Consider the following 18,931-nt stretch of genomic DNA (forward strand, 5'->3'; position numbering starts at 1 on the left):
ACTACCCTGGCCAGCAAGATCTCCGGATCTGTCCCCCATTGAGCATGTTTGGGACTGGATGAAGCGTCGTCTCACGCGGTCTGCACGTCCAGCACGAACGCTGGTCCAACTGAGGCGCCAGGTGGAAATGGCATGGCAAGCCGTTCCACAGGACTACATCCAGCATCTCTACGATCGTCTCCATGGGAGAATAGCAGCCTGCATTGCTGCGAAAGGTGGATATACACTGTACTAGTGCCGACATTGTGCATGCTCTGTTGCCTGTGTCTATGTGCCTGTGGTTCTGTCAGTGTGATCATGTGATGTATCTGACCCCAGGAATGTGTCAATAAAGTTTCCCCTTCCTGGGACAATGAATTCACGGTGTTCTTATTTCAATTTCCAGGAGTGTAATTAAGAGACTGTCTACACAACGCTTGTCCGTCCTCATTTGGAGTACTGCTGCGCGGTATAGGATCCTAACTATATAGGATTAACTTAGTATATCGACAAAGTCCAAAGAAGGGCAGCATGTTTTGTATTATCGAGAAACAGGGGAGAGCGTATCACGGATGTAATACCGGATTAGGGGTGGATGTCGTTAAAACAAAGGCGTTTCTCGTTGCGGCAGAATCTTCTCACGAAATCACCAACTTTCTCCACCGAATGCGAAAATATTCCGTTGACGTCTACCTACGTAAAGAGAAACGATCGTCATAATACAGTAAAGGAAACCAGAGCTCGCACGGAAATATATAGACGTCCGTTTTTTCGTCGCGCTGTCCGAGAGTGGAATAACAGAGAATTATTGTAAAGATGTTCAATGAACTCTCTGCCAGGCACTTAAGTGTGATTTGCGGAGTGTCCACGTAGATGTAGAGGTAGGTGAATGTCACACTACTGTCGGTTTGCCAGTTATAATTTTGTACTGTTGAAACAATGGCAGCCCAGCAGATGAATAACAGTTACAACCCTTAACACCCAAAACCATTCAGATTGTCATAAAAATTATAACAATTAAAAAGTCAAGGATGGTGAGGTGTTTCCATAAGTCACATAGGTGTAAGAAGGCGCTCCATTCGCGACTGCCAGTTTCAGGTCAGTCTAGATGAAGGTTTATAATGCTTATACTTTCATAATGCAGATGGATTGCCGGGCTCTGTAGCCGAGCGGTTCTAGGCGCTTCAGTCCGGAACCGCGCTGCTGCTACCGTCGCAGTTTCGAATCCTGCCTCGGGCATGGATGTGTGTGCTGTCCTTAGGTTAGTTAGTTTTAAGTAGTTCTAAGTCTAGGGGACTGATGACCACAGATAAGTCCCATAGTGCTCAGAGCATTTTGAACCATTTTTTTGCAGACGGATTATTACGGAGCGCCGGCTTCTGGGGAGTTATCCACGTTAAGAGTCAAACCACAATGCTGGGTTGTCATAAATTGAGTACACCAAAATACTTGTCAAAATTTTTTAAAGCATGAGTGCGGAATGAGACAGGCCAGATAACGCATAAGACACGGTAGACGCTAGCTGCAAAAAATCAGTGAAGTAAAGCATAAAATCCCGTGTAACGTGCGGAATTTCGCCCTATTGCTAACAGGTCGACGTGAGTGTATTGCTTCCCTCTTGGGGCTGCTTCTACCGCAGTACTGCTGAAGTACGCATATCACAGGGGATTAAGCTACGTAACCTGATCACGAGACAGCACGTAGAATACCGGACTAAAATCCAAAAGTAGAAACAGGGCAAGGTAGTAATGCCGAAACCAAGTTTCAGGAAAAGCGCCCCAATGCTGGGCTTCTACAAGGAACAGATAAAACTCGTGGTATGTCTAAAGACTGACCAGGGGAATTTCAAGAAACACCAGCGGACTATGGGTATAGAAAAAGAAGTCCCTGGTACAGGGCATGGCACCAAATTTAATCTTTCAGTACGAAGCATTTGGGGCCAAAATACACAAAGTATTTGTGTCATTATTTCAGGAAGAAATGTTGGCTAGCAAAAACCTAGTCAGTTGAGTCCTGATACTCTTTAAGGTTACACGTTGGCTTTTCTGGAAAGACAGGGCGAGAAACCGCAGAATAAACGCAGTTTCCTTGTAGACAATAGGGAGCTAGGACCACTATTATTTTGTCTCCCTGATCAAATCAAATAAAATCAATATCATCTGATGGTGCTGCTCTCCAAATTACACTGATGTCATGAGCTGCAATGTAGCATTATTGGTCCTCCACTTGAAACTAAGTCTTTAATTACTATTTGTTTTAAACACTGATCTGACAAAGACAACTAAAACTCAACTATTCATTTATTACAGTATACAAGCCCAACACAAACTGACTGCTATACATTGACAACATGACTTCCAAAAATTAACACAAAAGAATGGACGTGAATCGCAAGAAAATATAACAATAATACAAATCCAAAACATATGAAATTAAAGAAATATGAAACCACCTCCAACTTCGTTAACTGCCTAATTACGAATCCTGATAGTGGAAACCCCATTATTTTTCATAAGTCACTTACCTCACAGGAAATATTCATAACACGAACTACAGCAACTACATCAAGTAGCAACAACAGCCAGCTAAATAAAAGGATTCTAACTACTATAGACTGTTAACTACTAGGAGGCATATTGTTAGCAAAAAGAAAGATTTTGCTGAAGAGCAAACAATGTGTTTAGAAAATTGTATCTTACTCATGTGACATCCAGTTCCAAAAATTATATAGTGGTCAATAATTCCAGTACCCAAACATTATCAACATCATCATACATTTCCTTGCATATCTTCTTGTAAACACATCATTTCATTCGCATTCGGGAGGACGACGGTTCAATCCCGTCTCCAAATGGTTCAAATGGCTCTGAGCACTATGGGACTCAACTGCTGAGGTCATTAGTCCCCTAGAACTTAGAACTAGTTAAACCTAACTAACCTAAGGACATCACAAACATCCATGCCCTAGGCAGGATTCGAACCTGCGACCGTAGCGGTCTTGCGGTTCCAGACTGCAGCGCCTTTAACCGCACGGCCACTTCGGCCGGCCAATCCCGTCTCCGGCCATCCTGATTTAGGTTTTCCGTGATTTCCCTAAATCGTTTCAGGCAAATGCCGGGATGGTTCCTGTGAAAGGGCACGGCCGATTTCCTTCCCAATCCTTCCCTAACCCGAGCTTGCGCTCCGTCTCTAATGACCTCGTTGTCGACGGGACGTTAAACACTAACCACCACCACCACCACCACATCATTTCATCTCACAGTGATAAATAAACTAAAAAATAACCGTGCACCCGGTGAAGATGGGATCGTGTCAAAACTAATAAAATCAGGGGTCAACCTCAAAGACATGAAATATTTAAACTAATAAAGACCATATGGGTAAATTAAAGCGTGCTGGAGGAGTGGAATACTGGAATAATATGCCCAATATGTAAGAAAGGTGAAAAGCTCAACCGTGAAAACTGCAGAGGCATAACCCTACTGAACACAGCACGTAAGATCTTCTCTGGAGTGTTGGACGAAAGAATAAAGAAGTGCCAAAAGATACTCGGAGAATACCAATGTGGATTCTGCTCAAATAGCGGTACATCCGACCAGTTGTTTGTCGTTAGGCAAATAATGGAAAAATTTTATGAATATGATTCAGATCTCCACTTCCTGTTCGTTGACTTTAAGGGGCTCCGGAACGCCCAATACTTGCAATGTTAAAATAACGCTTATAAATTACATCTTTCCTCACAAAGTATTTGAGGTAGGAAGTTGAACTTTTTACAGATTATTTATTAGAATATGGGCTACAACTTAACACAGGGATTTTACAAAATTTTAGTTCAGTTATTAAAGATGATTTTTTTTCAATTGTAATGAAAATTCACAACATTTTTTTGCAATTTTTTATTTATATATTCAAAAATATACAGTTTTTTGGAAAAAGGCTGTGTTAAATTATACAGAAGGTACTGTGTAACATTTACTGAAAGTTTGAAACAAATATGTTTGGAAGATCCTTAGAAAACATGTAATTAGTATGAGAAAATAAAAGTTTTGGGAATCGAGCGACAGAGATTGGATTAACTTTTTAGTGCATTCCAGGTCCATAGGATGGATTATCTTCATCCTCTGCAAACTCCTCCTCTAGCTTCCTCTTGTTCCTCCTCCTGTTTACTCTTGGTTGTATTTCTTGACTCTTTACAGCCCTGTCTGCAGCCCGAAGGCGTTCCTTGTCTAAAGCAAGCATCGCTCGTACCATGTTAGAACCTATCTTCATTCCCATAGTTCTAAATACCTTGCACCTTTGGCTTTCCAACATTTCTCCTTTTCTTAAAAGCCTTCAGAGGATTTCTAATAACTTTACTTTTACTCATTATTATACTTCAACAAAACAGAGACTAAAGAAACGGAATTAATTACGAATATTTTCGAGATAACGACCGAGTAAATAAACATGAAACAATCGACAATCACACCAGCGATATATATTGAACCATCACAGGTTAGCCACAACACATACTTTATCTCACATCACTAAAATGTACCTGATGAACACGGACGTTAATAATAACACCATTTGACAGCAGTTTAACAGCGCCACAGTGGGTCACGCCCATGTAGAACACATTTCAAAAAAAATTTAAAAATAGTTGTAGTCTTCGGAATTGAATAAATTATATATCTATTATAAGGTAATAGTCTGCAGATTCAGGAAACGCAAAAAAGTAAAAATTGAACTTTTCATGATTTTGAGCCGTTCCGGAGCCCCTTAAACAAGCTTTCGATAGTACTAACAGACCAGCAGAGAGAGACAGAACGCTGGAGAGTGAGATACAACCACGAAATACCACGACTTATTCAAGGGAAAGATGTAGTGAAATTTATGAAATCTCAATGATTACGTTGGTTGGGACATATGGAGAGGATGACGGAACCAGGCTGCCCAAACGAATAATGAATGCCAGAGTGTATTCCACCAGATGGAGGGGCAGACCAAGAGCTAGATGGATGGACATGTGTGGCTGACGTTGCCAAGATGGCGATCCGTGGATGGAAGAAAAAAGCTGAGAACAGAGATGTATGGAGGAACATTGTTGAGGAGGCCAAGGCTCACCGGGGGCTGTAGTGCCAAAGAAGAAATGGTTGAAATGGCTCTGAGCACTATGGGACTTAACATCTGATGTCATCAGTCCCCTAGGACTTAGAACTACCTAAATCTAACTAACCTAAGGACATCACACACATCCATGCCCGAGGCAGGATTCGAACCTGCGACCGTAGTGGTCGCGCGGGTATAGACTGAAGCGCCTAGAACCGCTCGGCCACTCCGGCCGGCGCCAAAGAAGAAAAAGTAGAAGAAGATTTCCTCTCTCTTTACGTTGTGTGTCCTACCAACACAGAGTCTCCACTAAAAATATCATGTCCATACACCTCCCTGTGCACTCGCTAACCGGTTGTCCGTCCAACAACAGAATCTCTTGCCGAGGGCGCAGAGCTCTGTCAGCAAAATTAACACAGTCAGTAGCGCTGCCGTAATACAAAAAGGTTACTTACACACTGTGTGCAGACAAGCAATTGTTACCACATTGGACTCGCATTCGGGAGGACAACTGTTTAAAATCCCGTCCAGCCATCCAGGTTCTCCGTGAGTTCCCTAAATTGCTCCCGAGAAACACAAGGATTACCTTTGAATACATTATGGGAGTGGCAGTGATCAATGGGCCGGCCGGTGTGGCCGAGCGGTTCTAGGCGCTACAGTCTGGAGCCGAGCGTCCGCTCCGGTTCGAATCCTGTCTCCGGCATGGATGTGTGTGATGTCCTTAGGTTAGTTAAAGTAGTTCTAAGTTCTATGGGACTGATGACCTTAGAAGTTAAGTCCCATAGTGCTCAGAGCCATTTGAACCAAGTGATCAATGTCTTACAAATATTTACTATTAAAAACAGTCTTGATCACGATTTATTTATCAAGGTGACCGATTTCGACTAGGTCATCTTCAGACCTACAAGGTGTATACAAAGCTTTAATTAGAGGGCTACATACACTGAAGAAAATACATAAAGTTATAAAGCTATAGAACGATGAATTACCATTGAGTAGGAACCTCTTTCTGTTGGAGAATCGCTACTGGAGAAACCAGTGCACGTTTTCCTATATATAAGGGAGGCTCCGCCCACTTCTGACGGCAGGATGTCATTACTAACCAACGAGTTATAAGTCGAATAACAATTTAAAATTTCTTAGTTAAAAGAACATTGTCAAAAATTAAAAATAAACATACACTAAACTTAGCTTTTTAAACAGCTATTGTCAATTAAGAAGCGTTAAAAATATTTAAATATGTAGGATAAATGAACTTCGGTTTGGCAGTCCAACTTCACCATGGCAACCAGTGGTTCCAAATCGTTCAATAACAGGCCTTGAGAGGGCAACCCCTGTACTGTCAAAATAAAGGTCATGTTTTAATATTTTTAACGCTTCTTAATTGACAATAGCTGTTTAAAAAGCTAAGTTTAGTGTGTGTTTATTTTTATATTTTGACAATGTTCTTTTAACTAAGAAATTTTAAATTGTTATAACTCATTGGTTAGTAATGACATCATGCCGTCAGAAGTGGGCGGAGCCTCCCTTATAGGCGGCCGGGGTGGCCGAGTTGTTCTAGGCGCTACAGTCTGGAACCGCGCGACCGCTACGGTCGCAGGTTCGAATCCTGCCTCGGGCATGGATGTATGTGACGTCCTTAGGTAAGTTAGGTTTAAGTAGTTCTAAGTTCTAGGGGACTGATGACCTCAGAAGTTGAGTCCCATAGTGCTCAGAGCCATTTGAACCATTTTGAACCTAACTTATATATAGTAAGACGTACACTGGTTTCTCCAACAGAAAGAGCTTCCTACTCAATGGTAATTCATCGTTCTATAGCTTTTTAATCTTATGTATTTTCTTCAATGTATGTAGCCCTCTACATAAAGCTTTGTATACAACTTGTAGGTCTGAAGATGACCACAGTAGTGGTCGAAACCGGTCACCTTGATAAATAAATCGTGATCAAGACTGATTTTAATAGTAAATAAACACAAGGACGGTTCCACTGAAAATATCACGACCGATTTGCTTCCTTGCCCTTGAGACATCCCGAGCTCGTGCTCCAATGTCCTCTATGTTGACGGGACGTCAAACGCTTACTTTCTTTGCATTGTGCGCAGGTTCCGCGGCCGCACGCTGGGCCGCCCGGAGGCGGAATCAGACGCCGCCGCCGCCCCCGCGCCGCCCCCAGAGGGTGAGCCGGTACCCGAGGAGCGACTGCCCGCCTCCACGCGCTTCCCGGCGCGCACCTCCGCCCCCCAGCAGTCGCCCGCCGTCCGCCGCCCCAGCCTCGAGCTGGTCGACAGCTCCTCGTTCCGCACGCACCACGGTGGGGGCGGCGCCACCCCCGCGGGGGGAGAGGAGTCAGCCCCCAGCTTCCCGCAGCGGCTGCCCGCCGGGCCCGTGCGTTTCCTGGGGGTGACCCCCGAGGAGAATGGCGAGCCGGCCGCGGCGCCCCAGACCCACGGGCGCTACCGACCCAGGGGGCACTCGTCGACCACCACCACGACCAGCACGACCACGACCACGGCCGAGCCCGAGCCGGAGGAGGCGTCGACCAGGCCCACGAGGGGGCGCGGACCGCACATCCGCCGGCAGCACTCGACCACCCCCATCACGGCCGCCCCAACCACAGAGCCCAGCACCACCACCACCACCACCACGACCACGACCACGCCTGAGCCGCCACCTGCACCAGTCGACGAAGTAGACCCCACCGCTGAGGCGCCTGCCGTACCCAGGTATGCTTCGTGCGATAACAGCACTATGTTGTTGTTGTGGTCTTCACTCCTGGTTTGATGCAGCTCTCCATGCTAATCTATCCTGTCCAAGCTCCTTCATCTCCCAGTACCTACTATAACATACGTCCTTCTGAATCTGCTTAGTGTATTCATCTCTTGGTCTCCATCTACGATTTTTACCCTCCACGCTGCCCTCCATATCTAAATTGGTGATCCCTTGATGCCTCAGAACATGTCCTAACAACCGATCCCTTCTTCTGGTCAAGTTGTGCCACAAACTCCTCTTCTCCCCAATCCTATTCAGTACCTTCTCATTAGTTACATGATCTACCCACCTAATCTTCAACATTCTTCTGTAGCACCACATTTCGAAAGCTTCTATTCTCTTCTTGTCCAGACTATTTATTCTCCATGTTTCACTTCCATACATGGCTACACTCCATACAAATACTTTCAGAAACGACTTCCTGACGCTTAAATCTATACTCGATGTTAACAAATCTCTCTTCTTCAGAAACGCTTTCCTTGCCATTGCCAGTCTACATTTTATACCCTCTCTACTTCGACCATCATCAGTTATTTTGCTCCCCAAATTGCAAAACTCCTTTACTACCTTAAGTGTCTCATTTCCTAATCTAATTCCCTCAGCATCGCCCGACTTAATTCGACTACATTCCATTATCCTCGTTTTGCTTTTGTTGATGTTCATCTTATATCCTCCTTTCAAGACACTATCCATTCGTTCAACTGCTCTTCCAAGTCCTTTGCTGTCTCTGACAGAATCACAATGTCATTGGCGAACCTCAAAGTTTTTATTTCTTCTCCCTGGATTTTAATACCTACTCCGAATTTTTCTTTTGTTTCCTTTACTGCTTGCTCAATATACAGATTGAATAACATCGGGGAGAGGCTACAACCCTGTTTCACTCCCTTCCCAACCACTGCTTCCCTTTCATGCCCCTCGAGTCTTGTAACTGCCATCTGGTTTCTGTACAAATTGTAAATAGCCTTTCGCTCCCTGTATTTTACCCCTGACACCTTTAGAATTTGACAGAGAGTATTCCAGTCAACATTGTCAAAAGCTTTCTCCAAGTCTACAAATTCTAGAAACGTAGGTTTTCCTTTCCTTAATCTATTTTCTAAGATAAGTCGTAGGGTCAGTATTGCCTCACGTGTTCCAACATTTCTACGGAATCCAAACTGATCTTCCCTGCGGTCGGCTTCTACCAGTTTTTCCATTCGTCTGTAAAGAATTCGCGTTAGTATTTTGAGCAGCACTATAGTTCAATTCATTTATCTTGGCGGTTCGCGAATGCCAGCCCAGACGCGGTAGATTGCTGCGTTGCCAGTTGTACGCGCCAAGAGAAGCAGCGCCATAGTATAGGATAGTTCGCAAACTTAACGTTTAGGGGGGAGCGCGCAGTTTATGAAGTAAAGCCACCATGGCCGCATTAAGCCTTTCGCTGCTGCAGACACGTGCTCCCCGCATTCCGCGCTGTGCGCGATTTTGTCATCACTGCACTGCTCAAAGTGCAGACACATGGTGTTCAGACTGCTTTGACACACTTTACCATTCGATTTCACAATAACTATTTGGCCCAAAAATTTGATTTTTACACATCTTCATGACTGATACCTTCCCCCCATAAATGACTTAATTTTGTTTCGATGTTAAACGCAGTTATTGTGCAGCATTAGATGTAGTAAACCATTGCACGAAATTTTGATGAGTTTGCCGAGGTGAAAGTCCACAGCGTATACTTTCTGTATGGTCGATTTTAGTTGCCACTAGAAATTTCAAAAAATTACTTTCAAACGAATAAAATGCATACAGTAAGACACTTCGATATGGTTTTTAACTGAAGAAAATATTAAGCACCAATCCACATTTGAACTCAGAACCTTTCACTTGTCAGCCATACATTTAAACCATTACGCTAACGCAGCTCGTCGTTCCATACCTCTCCCGGAGGACTTTAAAATATCACACAAAATACCGACAAACACTGTTGGTATGACTATGAATTATTCACGTTTCGTCGAAGTACGATAGGAAAAACAACTACCGCTGTTCTTTATCGCGAAAAAGCGGTTCGTGAGATTGATATAAACACCTTTCCTTGCTATCGCCTGAATTAGGAGGCTTATTGCTTGTTTGGTTTAATTAATTAATAGAATATGAAGCAATTGGTATAAAGAATGCTTTTTCCAAAGTTTCTATAAAAGAAAGTCTGCTATCAAGACATTGCTTTTGTTCAATTACTTTATTTATGACTGAACGTTTGTAAAGCTGAAGCGACTCGTCCGTGCTCTGCACTGCAGTCGAGCTCTGGCAACGTCGTTCTCCGTTCATTGGCTGACTGTGTTTTGTGACGTCAGATGCGCAGAACGAACCTAAACTCGGCCGCCGTCATAAATGACGCGCACTTTAACAGATCATCGACAGTGACGTAGCGAGCTGCGAAATGACAAGTCTGACGGATGGAAAAGAAACTCAAATCGCTCTCAACAGAATATTTGTCACTGGACCTGGTGGGATACCAATGGCGAGCTAACATCCCAGAGATGTTCGGGCTCACTTGCGATTCCTCTTCGTCGAAATGTCTTGGCTCAAACTCGTCAGGGGGTTGAACCGCGAGTGTCGCATTACACGCCCTAAATTAGACACTTGTGACCCGTTAGTTAAATTGTCTGCCTGATGGCAAGTTAGCGAAATATAAAGTTAACGTAGCACATAATAACAGTAATCATAATATCGGGAACTACACTACTTGCCATTAAAATTGCTGCACCAAGAAGAAATGCAGATGATAAACGGGTGTTCATTGGACAAATATATTATACTAGAACTGACCTGTGATTACATTTTCACGCAATTTGGGTGTATTGATCCTGAGAAATCAGTACCCAGAACAACCACCTCTGCCCGTAATAACGGCCTTGATACGCCTGGGCATTGAGTCAAACAGAGCTTGGATGGCGTGTACAGGTACAGCTGCCCATGCAGCTTCAACACGATACCACAGTCCATCAGGAGTAGTGACTGGCGTATCGTGACGAGCCAGTTGCTCGGCCACCATTGACCAGGCGTTTTCAACTGGTGAGAGATCTGGAGAATGTGCTGGCCAGGGCAGAAGTGAAAGTTTTTCTATATCCAGAAACGCCCGTACAGGACGTGAAACATACGGCCCTGCATTATCCTGCTGAAATGTAGGGTTTCGCAGGGATCGAATGAAGGGTAGAGCCACGGGTCGTAAGACATCTGAAATGTAACATCCACTGTTCAAAGTGCCGTCAATGCGAACAAGAGGTGACCGAGACGTGTAACCAATGGCACCCCATACCATCACGCCGGGTGATACGCCAGTATGGCGATGACGAATACACGCTTCCAGTGTGCGTTCACCGCGATGTCGCCAAACACGGATGCGACCTTCATGATGCTGTAAACAGAACCTGGATTCATCTGAAAAAATGACGTTTTGCCATTCGTGCACCCTGGTTCGTCGTCGAGTACACCATCGCAGGCGCTCCTGTCTGTGATGCAGCGTCAAGGGTAACCGCAGCCGTGGTCTCCGAGCTGATAGTCCGTGCTGCTGCAAACGTCGTCGAACTGTTAGTACAGATGGTTCTTGTCTTGCAAACGTCCCCATCTGTTGACTCAGGGATCGAGACGTAGCTGCACGATCCTTTACAGCCGTGTGGATAAGATGCCTGTCATCTCGACTGCTAGTGATACGAGGCCATTGGGATCCAGCACGGCGTTCCGTATTACCCTCTTGAAGCCATAGATTGCATATTCTGCTAACAGTCATTGGATCTCGACCAACGCGAGCAGCAATGTCGCGATACGATAAACCGCAATCGCTATAGGCTACAATCCGACCTTTATCAAAGTCGGAAACGTGATGGTACGCATTTCTCCTCCTTACACGAGGCATCACAACAACGTTTCACCAGGCAACGCCGGTCAACTGCTGTTTGTGTATGAGAAATCGGTTGGAAACTTTTCTGATGTCAGCACGTTGTAGGTGTCGCCACCGGCGCCAACCTCGTGTGAATTCTCTGAAAAGCTAATCATTTGCATATCACAGCATCTTCTTCCTGTCGGTTAAATTTCGCGTCTGTAGCCTGTCATGTTCGTGGTGTAGCAGTTTTAATGGCCAGTAGTGTAAATTAATGACACATAAATGATGTGGGCCACACAGTTACGATCCGGTTAGAATAATGTTTATTCAGAAAGAAAACTAATAGTGGTCGTATTTAGAGCTACTGTTAAACTCGAGCGCATTTCCATTTGACACAGTTAGATCATTCGCAATCTCACCGCGAAATACATGTACGCGATAAGTTAGTTTGGACCAAGCGCGCGGCTGCTCACCGCTCAGAGACTTAGCCCCGCGATACCACACAACACGGAATTTTCTAAGTCGTTTCACATCCTAGCTGACTAGAGACCGACTGTCAGGTTTCGCGTCTCCAGCCGAACTGTCGGCTTTCGCGTCTCCACTAGCACTGTCCCTCTGCCCGTTCCGGCCGCGTTTCCTGTGCGCCGAACCTCTTCTCTCAACTGACTAGTCCAGTTCCCTTTCCTGAAGTCGTCCATCTGATTGGCTACAGCTTATTCCACATTTTAACATATTCAAATAATCAAAGCTTGACCACTTTCACGTTCTAAATAAAGTGACAATAATATCCATTACATAATAAACGTTCAGTTCTTTAACATAAAACCAATACAATTTCCTTCTTAACTTTGATTGCCACGGCCAGTAGCCTTGCACCAATGTGCTTTCTGAAAAATAAATAAAGAACTAAAGTAACTATTATTCACTAAAGTTTACAACAAATATTCTATTACCTAATGATTCAATAACGTGTCATGCTATCATCGTTCAGTGTCTCTCGTGTGGAGAAAATGATGATCTGACGCTTAACTGGAAATACTGATAATTTAAATTTACTATATCTTTCAGCACTGAAAGACCTCAGTCGAAACAAGGCCCCGGGAGTAGACAACATTCCATTAGAACTACTGACGGCCTTGGGAGAGCCAGTCCTAACAAATTTCTACCATCTGGTGAGCAAGATGTATGAGACAGGCGAAATACCCTCCAAGAAGAATATAATAATTCCAATCCCAAAGAAATCAGGTGTCGACAGGTGTGAAAATTACCGAAATATCAGTTTAATAAGTCACGGCTGCAAAATACTAACGCGAATTCTTTACAGTCGAGGGAAAAACTAGTAGAAGCCTGCCTAGGGGAAGATCAGTTTGGATTCCGTAGAAATATTGGAACACGTGAGGCAATACTGACCCTACGACTTATCTTAGAAAATAGATTAAGGAAAGGCAAACCTGCGTTTCTAGCATTTGTAGACTTACACAAAGTTTTTGACAATGTTGACTGGAATACTCTCTTTCAAATTCTAAAGGTGGCAGGGGTAAAATACAGGGAGAGAAAGGCTATTTACAATTTGTACAGAAACCAGATGGCAGTTATAAGAGTCGAGGGGCAGTGGTTGGGAAGGGAGTGAGACAGGGTTGTAGCCTCTCCCCGATGTTATTCAATCTGCCTGAATTTCGTTGGCATTCTCCGTAAACGAGTAGCGTACCTACTTGTTCTTCGAAGGAATACATCATTCACATTTGCTTGATTCGACGATACTAGTCGTACCGGTAATATTAGTGTTGTACTGCGGAACCGTCGCATGGTGTTTGCATGTCAATAGCACGTTAGATGGATACGCCGTATTCGGCGAATATTTACTATTTGCACGATATACGACAGAGAATTGTCAGAGCATGTGCTTCGATAAATGTCGAAGTGATAAGGAATACCACTCAATCCAAGATAAGAAGATTTCAGCACTTTATGTAAATGGACGTTCATGCCACCTTTGTGACCTTCGTTGACCAACAAAGACCTTACTGTTACACATCCTTGGATTCGTCTCGACAGCCGCTATCAGTAAATAAGTACCAAACTACAGCATCCCATTTAAAAAACAAAGTTGACCTTCATGTCTCTGACGCGACCCCACCGAGCAACAAAAAACCGAAGTCATATTACAGCCCCCGTTGTCCCATGCAACATTTGTCCCACAAACTTTTCAGCTACTATCATACTTTCGGATTTATTCTAGGTGGCAATAGTTAGTGACTCACCCTGTATACATATGTGATGTCGCAAACAGGGTGCGCATAAATCTGCGTTTGTTTGCTGATGATGCCTTGGTGTACGGTAAGGTGACAAAGTTGAGTATCTGTAGGTAGGTACAAGACAACTTAGACAATGTTTCCAGTTGGTGTGATGAATGGCAGCTAGCCCTAAATATGGCCAAATGTAAGTTACTGCGGACCAGTAGGAAGAACTAACCTTTAATGTTCGGATAGATTATTACTAGTGTTCTGGTTGACACAATCATGTCATTTAAATATCTGGGCGTAATGTTGCAAAGCGATATGCGGTGGAATGAGCATATGAGAACTGCGATAGGGAAGGTTTATGGTCGACTTTGGGTTATTGGGGGAATTTTGGAACAGCAGGCTTTTGACACTGTACCACACAAGCGGCTCGTAGTGAAATTGCGTGCTTATGGAATATCGTCTCAGTTATCTGACTGGATTTGCGATTTCCTGTCAGAGAGGTCACAGTTCGTAGTAATTGACGGAAAGTCATCGAGTACAACAGAAGTGATTTCAGGCTTTCCCCAAGGCAGTGTTATAGTCCCTTTGCTGTTCCTATCTATATAACCGATTTTGCAGACAATCTGAGCAGCCGTCTTCGGTTGTTTGCAGATGACGCTGTCGTTTATGACTAATAAAGTCATCAGAAGATCAAAGCAAACTGCAAACGATTTAGAAAAAAATATCTGAATTGTGCTAAAAGTGGCAGCTGACCCTAAATAACGAAACGTAAGAGGTCATCCACATGAGTGCTAAAAGGAGCTCGTTAAACTTCGGTTACACGATAAATCAGTCTAATCTAAAAGCCGTAGATTCAGCTACATACCTAGGTATTACAATTACGAACAATTTAAATTGGAAATAACATATAGAGAATGTTGTGGGGAAGGCTAAGCAAAGGCTGCGTTTTATTGGCAGAACACTTAGAAAATGTAACAGACCTACTAAGGAGACTGCCTACACTACGCTTGTCCGTCCTCTTTTAGAATACTGCTGCGCGGTGTGGGATCCTTACCAGATGGGACTGACGGAGTACATCGAAAAAGGTCAAAGAAAGGCAGCACATTTTGTATTATCGCGAAATATGGGAGAGAGTGTCACAGAAATGATGCAGAATTTGGGCTGGAGATCATTAAAAGAAAGGCGTTTTTCGTTGCGACGGAATCTTCTCACGAAATTCGAATGAGCAACTTTTTCCTCCGAATGCGAAAATATTTTGTTGACACCGACCTAGATAGGGCAGAACGATCACCACGATAAAATAAGGGAAATCAGAGCTCGTACGGAAACTTCCCGCATGCTATACATGGATTGGAATAATAGAGAATTGTGAAGGTGGTTCGATGAACCCTCTGCCAGGCACTTAAATGTGATTTGCAGAGTATCCATGTAGATGTAGAGTGGTTCACCTGTAGAGGACGCTGTGCGACATAATCTTTTCATTCTGTTGTGGAGTGTGCACTGATATGAAACTTCCTGGCAGTTTAAAGCTGTGTGCCGGACTGAAACTCGAACTCGGGACCTTTGATGGCAGAGCACTTGCCTGAGAGAGGCAACGATCACGAGTTCGAGCCTCGGTCCGGCACACAGTTTTAATCTGCCAGGAAGTTTCGTATCAGCGCACACTCCGCTGTAGAGCGAAAATTTCATTCTGGAAACATCCCCCAGGCTGTGGCTAAGCCATGTCTCCGCTATATCTTTCTTCCAGGAGTGCTAGTTCTGCAAGTTTCGCAGCAGAGTTTCTGTTAAGTTTGGAAGGTAGGAGACGAGATACTGGCGGAAGTAAAGCTGTGAGGACGAGTATTTAGTCGTGCTTGGGTAGCTCAGTCGGCAGAGCACTTGCCTGCGTAACGCAAAGGTTCCGAGTTCGAGTCTCGGTCCGACACACAGTTTTAATGTGGCAGGAACAAGTGAGAAAATTTAGAGAACCGGTATTTGAAGCTGACTGGCGAACGATTCTACTGCGGCTAACATACATTGCGGTTGAGGACGACGAAGACAAGATACGAGAAATTAGGGGTCATACGGAGACTTATAGACAGTGAAACCTTCCCGTCTCCTATATACGTCTTTTGTTAATGATAACCTTCCCTTTTACAATAAACTATGAAACCTTTCCTTAGGATTTCTGTCTCTTGCTTAATAATAACAAATGAAATCTTCCCTTTGAAATTTATTCTCTTTCTCAATCTTGGCATACAAATTTAATTGCTGCTTATTAAAAGTGATTTTCTGATTATTTCGACGAAACATAGAATGTGTCGTCGTCGTGGTCCTCAGTCGTTACCTGCAATAACACAAAACTGTTCCTTACCTTTTTTTACTGTTACTGGATCGCCATCTGACTGCTACATCGAACTGCGACATGAATATACTTACTCTGGTTTACTATACTCCATTAGCTGCTGGTGGGCTGTCATAATAAGTAGCTGTATTTATTACCAAAGCTGACGTTATTCTTTAATAGCAAAGCTGACGTTATTCTTTAATTAATTTGACTGAAATTACGTAATTCATAGTTAAACTTTTTCTTGACAACAATAAAATTTTTTCAAAGTTTTACGTTGATGGTTTTTCGGATGGATTATAATTAGAAATGCAATATTGCTGGCAAAAGTTAATCATATTCTGAATGAAATGATTTTACAAACGTTCAAATGGGACATACTTTTTACAATAATCTTACAACTAGCATTGCGCAAACATACCTTCACTAGTCTTGAGTTTCGCAAAGAAAATAATTCAATAATATTAGTTCCTCTTATGATAGTAGTTAGCTGATGTCTCTGTGCATCCGTTTATAATCTCTTGTAAATCATAGCTGGTGGCTGGCAGGCACACCGCTCCTCTCAACCTCTCGCTTCAGACCTGCTACCGACTCGCTTCACTTCTCGCTTACTACTGACTTCCTACTAACGCTAAAGTGCGGTCTCTCCTGGCAACAAAGCTCTCTGGTGCAGACAGTCCCTGCTACCATTACAAAATGTATCAATGCGCGGTCTTTCCCGCTCTTTTCTTCAAATGTATCCATACGCGGTCTCTCCCGCCCTCTTTAAAATTATATCAATTTGCGGTCTCTCTTGTCAACAATACTTTGGTGCAGACATTCCCTGCTACCACAATTATTTCCAAAATGACAAATATTAATTATTCCTGCTTAATCCTATTGATAAAATATAAACATCTTTCATAAATTGTGATCTGACAATAAACAATAGAAATATACACGTCTTACAACAGTCTATGTAAATTGAAGGTGGAGAGGGAAAGAAAGGAAAGAAAAGGGAAGAGATCATTGCTGTCAGCTGCATTGGGACATTACGCGGAATCAGGAAAATGTGTACCGGACCGAGATTCGAACCTGGAATCTCCCGCTTAGTTTTTTTCGCCTATAAAAAAGTAAAAATATATATTTATTTTGACATACATAAAATGCATACAATAAGCCAACACAAATTTCTTCAGAGGCACTCACAGCAATATGGCAAGTTACCATTTATTTTCTGTTCCCATTTTTGCCCCCGGCAACTTGCAGTTATTTGCATTCAGATAGGCACACCAGTGAAACACATGTTGTACATCTTACAGTTCCAATTCTTCACCTGGGGATAATCGAGCGAACTGTGCTTCTACAAATTCATCTGTAACTTCTGACAAAGTGCTTGGTTTCCAGTTAGGTTTTCGTCCGTTGTCTATCAATAATGCTTTTACTCCTTCATAGAAGTCGTGACGCTCACATGCATGAACAGCAAGTCTGTACTCCATCTTCAGACAGTCCAACTAACTTTTGCCTTCTCCTTCTTCTAGTTGTTTTTTTATAACTTTTAATGAAGTTGGAGACATATTATTTATGGTCTCTATTGTTTTCAGAGACCACTCTGAACCTTCAACTCTTAACCTTTCTAATATCTCCTCCACTGTTGGTGCTGAGAAGCAGGAATCTATTATTGACATGTATGGCGTAAGACTAAATTCATATGTCTTTGATGTGCTGGATTTTGAAAACTTATTTGATACCTCCTCTACTGCATTCTGAGTGCCTGGACACTTTAAAAGTGAATCCGGCAAGTCAACAAGTTTACCGGAATCACCGAAATGAGTTTGCAATGCATGCCTTCAAAACATCTAGTCCTTTCAGTCTATATCCTGTCAATGCAAGATACAAACCCAACTTACCACCTAATCGAGAGAGAAAGTAGCTGCCACCCACATCGGGAAATAATCCAATTGCGGTCTCTGGCATTGCAAAAAGAGTTCCCTCTGTAGCTACACGAAAGTGACCATGGACTGAAAGTCCCACGCCTCCACCCATGGTTATGCCATCTATAAATGCTACATAGGGTATATGATATGTGCCAATAAGAGAATTAAGTGTATATTCTTCACGAAAGAAGTCCCTTCCCAGCTTTGTACCTTTTATACCAGCTTCAGTTACAGCTCTTACGTCATCTCCAGCACAAAATGCCTTTTCACCTGTTCCTTTCATTATCACTAAGCTCTTCTCTTTCTCTCAATTTTTCATAGTTGGAAATATTTTTCGTATCATAGATAAATTAAGAGCATTTAATGCTTTAGGTCGATTAAGTGTTATGACTCCTTTATCGTTCACATGATTCAATATTAACATCATTTTCGCTTGAACTCATCTGTCTTCTCAGACACACTGCTATTTTACGAATAGCATTGTGTTTCCTGCTGAGAGGTAAGGGAAAAGTGCAGGTACAGATCATCTTCGCTCTTCGTTGCCACTACACGTCACGTCAGTATACTTCCCAATTCCAACTTCTGACATGTACTTCGAACTCAACTGCTCATACCCAAGTCATCGAGTACTTAGTAGGTACGTGTGGTAACCACTGCGCGATCCGGGACACAGCCTTATCGGAACTGCACGTACTATCTCAGCTCGCCTCACGGCCGATCCACACTCCCCCTTCGAGCGCCACCT

The 18,931-nt window shown here is 43.3% G+C and overlaps 1 protein-coding gene and 1 pseudogene across 2 annotated transcripts in view; one reads left to right on the forward strand and one right to left on the reverse strand.

Annotated features, from left to right (window-relative positions):
• The window catches only part of LOC126213604 (mucin-1-like), a 329,890-nt gene that overhangs the window by 242,229 nt on the left and 68,730 nt on the right, over window positions 1-18,931 (forward strand). For both annotated transcript variants that reach the window (XM_049941458.1, XM_049941459.1), the window contains exon 8: window positions 7,173-7,793. In XM_049941458.1, the coding sequence (XP_049797415.1) occupies window positions 7,173-7,793 (621 nt within the window). The remainder of the gene's footprint in view (window positions 1-7,172; window positions 7,794-18,931) is intronic.
• On the reverse strand, window positions 17,521-18,735 carry LOC126213605 (3-hydroxyisobutyryl-CoA hydrolase, mitochondrial-like; annotated as a pseudogene).

The sequence above is a fragment of the Schistocerca nitens genome, chromosome 11 (assembly GCF_023898315.1).
Source record: "Schistocerca nitens isolate TAMUIC-IGC-003100 chromosome 11, iqSchNite1.1, whole genome shotgun sequence".
Classification (NCBI taxonomy): Eukaryota; Metazoa; Arthropoda; class Insecta; order Orthoptera; family Acrididae; genus Schistocerca; species Schistocerca nitens.